The sequence below is a fragment of the Chiloscyllium plagiosum genome, unplaced genomic scaffold (assembly GCF_037043375.1).
Source record: "Chiloscyllium plagiosum isolate Xiang-an unplaced genomic scaffold, Cpla_swu_hap1 HiC_scaffold_30, whole genome shotgun sequence".
Lineage (NCBI taxonomy): Eukaryota > Metazoa > Chordata > Chondrichthyes > Orectolobiformes > Hemiscylliidae > Chiloscyllium > Chiloscyllium plagiosum.
In genome coordinates this window covers 32000719-32009888 of record NW_028270168.1, presented here as the reverse complement: position 1 = coordinate 32009888, position 9170 = coordinate 32000719, and the positions used below count along the sequence as shown (strand labels likewise).

The window sequence follows — 9170 nt, the reverse complement described above, 5'->3', positions numbered from 1 at the left end:
AAAGCAGGCTTGAGGGCTCCGTTACTGACTCCTGCTCCTGGTTCTTACATACACGCAGTGCTGTGGGCGGCACTGTGGCACAGTGGTTAGCACTGCAGCCTCACAGCACCAGAGACCTGGGTTCAATTCCCGCCTGAGGCGACTGACTGTGTGGATTTGCACATTCTCCCTGCGTCTGCGTGGGTTTCCTCCAGGTGCTCCGGTTTCCTCCCACAGTCCAAAAATGTGCAGGTCAGGTGAACTGGCCATGCTAAATTGCCCGTAGTGTTGGGTGCAGGGAGAAATATAGGGGAATGGGTCTGGGTGGGTGCGCTTCGGTGGGTCGGTGTGGATTTGTTGGCCCGAAGGGCCTGCTTCCACACTGTAAGTAATCTAAATACTAATGTTTCAAAATGACAGCAACTGTGATGGATTTGGTTCGTGCTCTGGCCCAGGTAGACTTAACTACATCCTCACCCAACCCGAGATGGGAAGACAATGGCAAGCCACCGCTGTTAAAAACTACAATGAACATATAGCTCAGAATGCAGCAACACCAAACAAGTCAGAAACCTTTTCTTGGGCAGAATGAATGAATGAACATCAAATTGAGAGCATACATTAACTGTAAATTTAATATCATAAAACATTAATTCAAAGATTGTGGATACAATGTAATCATGGGTTGAAAAGATATTGGGGGGGTGGTGAGAAGCAATTAGCTGCTATGTTGCGTCAGTTAAGATATGCGTTGGATTATATTAAGAATCGATGGGGCCAAACCACATTTTTTCCTCGAGTTGGCCGCATTGGGTTCAGAGCAGTCCGTTCTGCGTCACCGCGCTCCGGCTCCAGGGGGCAGCAGAGCTCCATTCGCGACGGCTGAACACGCGCGTCGTAAGCCTGCGCTCCTGTTTTACGGCAGGCCGGAAAGTGAGGCTGCCTGCGCGGAAGAGCAGAGGACATTTGGGAGGTAAGGGAGGTCTTGGGGGGTGGGGTGTGAAAATAGAGGAGAGGGTGACGTTGGGGGAACCATGGAGATTACTGGGGGAAGAGAAATCGAGGAAGGGTGACTGGACCCGAAATGTTAACTCTGATTTCCCTCTCTCTCTCTCCACAGATGTTGCCAGAGCTGCCGAGTTTCTCCAGCAGTTTCTGTTTTGGTGTGTGGGGATGTGGTAGCTTTAGAGAGGGAGAGGGGCCAGGCTGGTGCTCACTGCTCCAGGAGAGAATATTGGTAGCTGAGAGTTGGAAAAGTGAAGAGGCTGTGGTTATAGATGGTTGTTTACTTAAATTAGGGTTTTAAAATCATTTAACCGAAAGACAAGGCTGGATGGGTTTCATTTGTGTCTATTAAACTAAACTTAGAAAGGGATTGGGTGGGGGGGCAATGAGCTCAGAGCAGCCGTAGGCCACTTCTTGAAACCTCTAAAAAGGAAAATAACAGTAATAAAAATACTTAGGAGTGGTATAGTAGATGTAATACATTTCGGTTGCTAGGACTCAATGTGGCAGATGTCTGTCTGCAGTGAGTACATGAAGGTGGTGGTGAGCTATTAAGAAAATAGTATGGAGGTTAAACTGAAAGAGGATGGGCAGGGATTTGTCTGAAACTGCTATTCCTATATGGACTGCAGATTCTGAAATATGATTTCATAATTTGCAGAGGGCACCAAATTGTGATAGTGGTAAATATGAGGAAGATTGTGTCCAAATTCAACAAGATATTAATAAACTTCTAGAATGGGTGTGTAAATGACAAATGACTTACAATATGGGTAAGCATTATGGATAAAGAGAGATGAAGAATTACAGATTCCCAAATTGTTAAAAGGAGCAAAGGAAACTAACAAGTCCAGTGATTATGTGACACATTTCCCCAATAACCCATCATGTAGATATGCCATCCTAAATGTATTGCTCAGTAACAGCAGGTTGTGCCAACTACAAGATACACTGCAGAATCACACCAAGGGTCCTTCAACAACCCATAACCTTTCCAAACTCTGAACCTCTGCCACCAAGAAACCCAGAATCCTGGAAGTTCTTGCCTGACTTAATGTTATCTCACTGTTACTTCAGTGTGTCTGGGTCACAGCCCTAGAACTCCTTCCCCAACAGCACTGCAGATGTGCCTACACCCCAAGGACTGTAGTTGTTAAGAGGGTGACTCCAGGCCAATTAAAGATGGGCTGGTATGGCTGGTGATGCTAACTTGCAGTGGAAAAAATAAAAAGAAAGGTCCCTTTTGAATATTTGTGGCGATTTGGCATTTACTGATATGCTGCACCTTATTCTATAGGTTAGTGACTGTGAAAACAATTATCTCCTAAACTTTAACCTATTCTTTTTGCTTCTGCATATATCTATTTATTCTGGTCTCCTTAATCTATATAGATTGTTCAACATGTCCACCTAAACCAAGTGTAATCTTATCATTATTTTTAAAATTTTATTTAGGTTTTTTAATAGTTTCCTAAGCCTAGTCATAACTGAAGACCTTTCAACAAAGGATTGTTCCAGTGGCCCTCTACTGAATCTCACACAGGGCCTTTATTATCAGCTGATGAATGATCCTTGACTGGGAGCAATAACTATACCTTTCCCGTTTTTAGATTGAATCAGAAAGTGGTAGGAATTCCAGGAGAGGAACGTGCCAGCCATTAAATGGGAGGGCCCACCACATCACCTGGCAGTTGATTGGCTGCTATTGGATTTCATGCTCCAGGGTCCCAATGTCAGTGGAAAGCCATGCTCACCTTGACCTGACAGCTAGTCAGAGGGTGGCAGCTCCAGAACCTGGCAGCGCCATAGCAGGAGTCCACCTGCTCTTGGGATATCAGTCCCTGGAGGCCCAGGTAGAGGGTCACTAGCCTGCTCCGAGTAGTTGGACCGTTCCGTATCACCTGTCCTTTGTGGAGAAGTTTATGAAGAAAAAACACCTTTGACCACAAGTCCATCAGGAAGTGGTCAGCACGTAGTGTCCTTGAGACCCTTCGGGAAAAGGAGAGGGCGGATCCTATCAAGCGGTTCCCTGAGCAGACTGTCAAAGCCATTTGGCAGAATGCCTCATCGCCAGAACTTTCCAACAAGCACCAAGACATGGCTTGGCTGGTGGTGAGAAGGGCTCTGCCTGTGAGATCCTTTATGCACGCCCGGACTCTCAGCCGCACCGCACGCTGCCCTCGAAGCGGCTGCGGGGGGGACGAGACTGTCACACACCTCCTTCTGGAATGTGCCTATGCAGAGGAAGTCTGGAGAAGAATGCAGTGGTGTTTGTCGAGGTTCGTCCCGAGCAGCGCCGTGACGCGGGACTCCGTGCTCTACGGTCTGTTCCCCGGGACGCACACCGAGATGAACATCAACTGCGCCTGGAGGATCATCAACTCGGTGAAGGACGCTCTCTGGGCGGTCCGAAACCTGCTGATCTTCCAGCTGAAGGAGTTGACCCCGACTGAGTGCTGCAGACTGGCACATTCCAAGGTCCAGGACTACGTGTTGAGGGACGCGCTGAAGCTTGTGGCAGCTGCCGCCAAGGCGCGGTGGGGAAAGACCACTGTGTAAAGTCTGCCTGCCTAACGAAGAACAGAGGGCCCATGCAGTCATTTGGGCTCTGCTGACGCCTCAGCTAATTATATGGGCATATGATTGAAAAATGTACAGACCTGTATAAAAATGATAAACTCTGATCTCTGTATGTACATGTTTACATATGTATGGCATGACCAACTGTACAGACCATCAAATTATTTTGTGAATAAAGTATATTTTTGAAATAAAAAAAAGTAGAGGGTCACTAGCCTGAAGGATGACTAGTGTTTGAGTGTGATTTCTGGAGTTAGTTGCAGAGGGAGAGGCAGAGCAGGGGAACTCAGAAATATTGGCAGGAAGATTGCTGTAAGTGATCCACTGCTTTGACCCTGGCATCTGTCCTAAGTCCCGTTCCTTAGTCAAGCACAAATTAGATCAAGGGATACCAGCTGCACACACTGCCAAAAAGCTGACAGTCTGCCATACCAGTTAACCAACTTTTTTTTTATTCACTCATGAGATGTGGGTGAAACTGGCTGGTGCAGCATTTATTGTCCATCCCTACTTGACCTTGAAACGCTAGCCCGGCCAGCAACCCGTAAATGAATAAATAAAGCTTTTTTTCATTCCACTGGGAGCTGGAGCCCAAGCAGGATGAGGCCCTGACATGACCGGCAGAGCCTCGGTAGGCCGTGGGGCAGGAAGGTTGAACTTTGGCCTGACTGCACTGAATCCATTCCCTTTGGAGGTGGGAAGTGGGCAGCCAAATCCCACTATCCAGCCTAATTTTCTTCCTCCTGCCAACTTCCCCACTGCTTCTCATTGTTAGTTAGGTGGGGAGGGTTTCATCCAATATTCTAGTTGATTGTGACTTTTGCTGTGACATAATAGTAATTTTTAGTTTATGTATTGTCATGACAGTATCTCCTAACACTTTGTTTTTGTAATAGCCTCATAGCACTGGTACTGGATCTTTACCAACTTGTAATTACTGTGTTAAACTTCTAGAAGTCCTTCACACAGCATTGTGGATGACCAACACATATGGATTGTAGAGGTTCGAGGAGATAGCTCACCACCATCTCTTGAAGGTAGTTACAGCTTGGTAATAAATGTTGGCCCAGCCAGTAACACTAATGTGTCCTGAATGAGTTTTTTAAAAACCCAGATTCTTCTCCTACTCTGCATGATCCAAGCATACTGCTTGGAGATTGCATCAATAATAATGCCATGTTTACTTCCATCAGTTAATTCCTGAGTATCCTGTGCTTCCAGGCTCTCAGCCATGCCGTTGATTAATCTTCAAGAAAAAATAGGTATCGATATTGACAAATGGTTGCTGATCCAAAGTGGCGTACAACCTAATCGCCGCCCAGCTCGTTGCCATGTATTTGAGAAGGAGTGGATTGAATGTGCACATGGAATTGGGAAGATCAGAGCCACGAAGGAATGTAAACTTGAATTGGAAGATTTCCAAGAATGTTTACACCATCAGAAGTTGGTATGTAGCTGGATACTGTGGGGGAGGGATAATGTGTTGTCACAAAGATTTCAGAAAGGTGCAGTTGAGAGTTTGAAATGTTCTTGCAGTTGTCGATTTTATTCCTCGAGCTTAAGTTAGAAGTCTTTTTAAAGAAGTCACATCTATGAACTAAGCAATGTTTCATATTATTGTAATGGTGGAAGTAGTCTGAAATGTGGATGGCATCCTAACTTAATTCAAGTGCAGATTTCTTCCCCATGTTTAATTGATTTCATACCCATTTATGTACACGACAATATGTTGTAAGCATATTTTACTATTGCCCTGATGTACTTGTGTAAGGTATGATTTGCCTGGATGGCATGCAAAGCAATACTTTTCCCTTTCTTGGTACACATGACAAATTAATCAAATCACATAATTTGTCTGCAAGAGATTACATCTCCATAAACTCCCAAGTGTTTTGCTTACATTGCTGCTTCTTGTTGTCTTGTTTACAGCACAACAGGCTGCGTGATATCAAAATGCAAAAGGAAAAGCTAATGAAGGAAGGCAAATACACTCCTCCAGACCACCACATTGGCAACGATGAACAACGACCGTAGGTGCTGCCCTCACTTCATCACATTGGCAATAGCAACAATCCTCGCAATACTCAGACTGAAGCATTGCACTTGGTCTGCCAAAAATTATTATGTAAGCTTTCATGCCATGGATACCAGTATATTTGTGCAGATGGTGATAGATCTGTATAATTTACTATCGAATAATTAAATTATAATTCAGTGTGACACTACTTGCTCCCTGTGCTTTTAATTTGTTTAAAGATGCTCCAGCCTCAATATTGTTTTGTTGATGCTGTCTCACATTATTGGTGCAGTCTGGAAAACTCACATGTTAAACCTTACGTGCTAGAATGAGTGTATTAGAATTCTCACCGCCCAACTCAATCTTTCTTACTAATCATGGTCTTAGATAGAACTGCACTGCTACCACCTTGATAGCTATTTCACCCTGAGTTGAATCTCTATCCCTTGTACTGTGTTTCACCAAGACCATCAACATGCATTTTGCTAACACCATTTCTGCCCCTGGCTCAGCTCATCTACTGCTGAAACCTTCATCCCTATTTTTGTCACCAAGAGACTCAACAATTGCCTGACCCTAACTCCTGACTAAACTCCCATCTTGCGCGGTCTCTATAATCTTAAACTAGTCTAACACTTACCTTAATTCATTCTAAGCCCTTTCTCCCAGCACTCCTATGCTTGCTGACTCATTCTTGCTGCTCATCCGGGAACATTTCAATTTATATATTTATTACATTCTTTGTTTTAAAGTTTCTCTGTGATATCACCCCTCCCTATTTCTATAACCTCCTCCAGCCTTGTATCCCTCAGATATTTGCATTCCTCCAATTCTGATCTCTTGTGCATCCCACTTTCAGTTGTTTTACTATCAGTGGTTCTGTCTTCAGCACATTCAGCCCAAAATTCTGGAATTCTGGCCCCTCTTCCAAAAAAAACTTCCACCTCATTATCCCTTTTACTTTGAGGCTCTGTAAAACATACCTCTTTCACCACACTTTTGATTGCCTGGCCCATTATATATCTCAATATCAACATTTGTATATGCTTCTAAAAACTACCTTAAGATGAATGCAAGTTTTTAGTGCACATGCAGAGTCTGGTAACGATGAAAGCGTATCTCCATGCATAAAGTGCAGTTCTTGGATCATCTGGTTGCCCCTCATTGCCTGCATATATTGGTATTCAACTCTTGCTCTCCACACATGAGGAACTCGGGTGTCATTTCACCTCCTCGTTTAGATTTACCAGGTAAAGTGTTCCTATCACTTGGAACATACTGGATGGTAATAATGGTAAAATCAACATTGGTTTCAACCCATTCCACAAAGCACTTGATGTCTCCACATTTCAAGCCAGCTAGTGTCATGGATTTGCTACATCCATGTGCTGATTACAATGTAAGTGAAGTCATTGTAAGGGTTTTAATGGTCAATCGCTTTGAAGAGTAGATCTACTTGGAATAACTTTTAATTTCTCCAAAGAATTCTCTCTACATCTATTTCCCGTCGTCTGTATCCTCCAGCTCCAAGAACCAATTGCTGTTTATTTTGCTGTAAATTCTATGAGAAGGAACCTTTGGATAGTTGCTGGTTCAAATATGACAGTGAGCATGATCATGGGAGTACAGAAATATAACAGATTGGCTCATTTGAAACATATTTTGATTTTTAAAGTAAAATGGATACAGTTCAAAGTCACCTAAGTCAAAGAGTAATTTTGAAAATATCAGAACACTGCTATATAATGTAGAAATCATTAGCCAATCACTTTCCTAAAAATATAGCCATTTTTTGTTTTGAACCATAACTCATACAGCTTTGCTTATCCTGAATTTTGGTCATTTCCGACGAGTGAATAGCTAAAATAAAATCAGTCACAATGTGATTCATTTTTACCAATTCCACCATCATCAATATTTGTCATAGCTTCAGTTTTTTCAAAATTGTTTCTTGTGTTAATGTACATTGTGCTCTGTCTTCTATTTTAAAATACCTGAAAAGTTGAACACCATTCCCCACAGCCTTGCGTCCAAATCTGTGTATCAAAGTTGTTGCTGTCAGTACTCAATATGACAACATCATATATTTGCGACCAGACAATCTTCTCTCAAGTCATGCTTTTTCATTCCCTCAAAGCAAGTTTTCATCCAACTTTCTACTTGCTAATTCAATGCTCTCACTCTTCCTCAACAGTCTTCTGTAATCCTTTTTCAAAGGCTTTTTGAAAACCTACTTATTCCACATCGGCTGCATTTGCCTTCTCCATTCATTTTATTTGTTATCTCCATTTAGAGTTTTGTTAGCTTTGCCTTGCACAATCATTTGAAATTAAGTTCAGTTGCAGTTATATAGATATTAATGAGTATCATAGTTAATTAGAGATTCCCAAATTATCCCAATGATTGGTTTTAAACTAGCAATGCTGTAATTATGTGGAGTAGAACTTCAATCCCTTTTTAAATTTGCTACTGTCCAGCCCTTAAGCGCACACCCACACATAACAGAATGATGAGATATTATGTCTTATACTATGCCCCATTTTCCAAAGGGATTCTTTGATACACAGTCAAAGGCTCAGGAATTTTGCCCTCCTTCAGCTGAACTAAATTCTGTAATACTTTAGTATTTCTATCTTTACACCTCACTTTTAGCCATTTGTAGTTTTACAGAAAAAAGTAGTGTCTTTATAAAGTGTTATGACCAATTTCCATTGATCCAGAACAAGTAATCTCCACGTTTCAATTGTTAGAAATAGACGATGAAGAGGAGTAGGTCATTTGACCCTTTGTTCCTGTTCAGCTATTCAATAAGATCATGTTACACCATGCGTTGAAAAAATGTGATACACTTGAAGCTTTTTTGACAACAAAAAGTTGAGGTGTGCTTTAGGTGTAACTCTGTGATGCTAAAAATGATCAAGGTGGGTCACTGTTCAGCCTTAGAGTTGAAGGATAGAAGATTGATTGTTCTCTTTGATCTTAATCATCTTTTTGTTGGTCGATGAAAAAAGACTGAAGTCCAGTAATGATCCTCGTACTCCATCAATCTGAATTTACAAAGTACTGTTAAAGTCATTTGCCCACTGCAAGTGGGAAAGCTAATTAATTGTCTGCTTGCATTTCCTTGCCATTGTTCCAGCTGTCATTATTATTGTAAAATATGAGCCTGTATTGTGTAGATGAAAGTGAGATAGCTGCTGGTTCCTGAAAACTTTTTCAAAGCTGCAAATGAATGGATTGTTTAAGTGGACTTTGTTTTTTAAAAAAAACATGAATAAGTCAGTTAATACATTTAATCTAATATCAGTTTTTAAATTCCAAGAAGTAAGGTTTCTAAATAATGGATAATCCACAAAGCATTTCTTTAATCTGCTGATGTCACATAATAACATACAACCCAATGGGATTCTGTGGAAATGTAATTGTGGTGATGATCAACAGAGCTTTACTTATTCCAGGTGTTCACCATTGTAAGAACCCTTCCTCTAATCATACTCATTTCCTTTGGCGAAACCTACCTTTGGGGCATTAATTGAAATTGGAGCTCACTATTAGATAAACTGATATAGTGTTGCTTTCAGCATCAACA

General features: G+C 42.0%; 1 protein-coding gene across 2 annotated transcripts; it reads left to right on the top strand.

Moving 5' to 3' along the window:
- The first annotated feature begins 841 nt into the window (after window positions 1–841).
- Window positions 842–5784, top strand: ndufs5 (NADH:ubiquinone oxidoreductase subunit S5). Of its 2 annotated transcripts, none has more exons than XM_043717786.2 (3): window positions 842–952; window positions 4786–5011; window positions 5494–5784. In XM_043717786.2, exons 2-3 carry the CDS (start codon window positions 4796–4798, stop codon window positions 5596–5598), a joined length of 321 nt encoding a protein of 106 aa, XP_043573721.1. In that variant the 5' UTR covers window positions 842–952; window positions 4786–4795; the 3' UTR covers window positions 5599–5784. The 2 variants fall into 2 exon arrangements, with proteins under 2 accessions (XP_043573721.1, XP_043573722.1); XM_043717787.2 differs by lacking the exon at window positions 842–952 and adding an exon at window positions 4469–4601.
- The last annotated feature ends 3386 nt before the right edge of the window (window positions 5785–9170 follow it).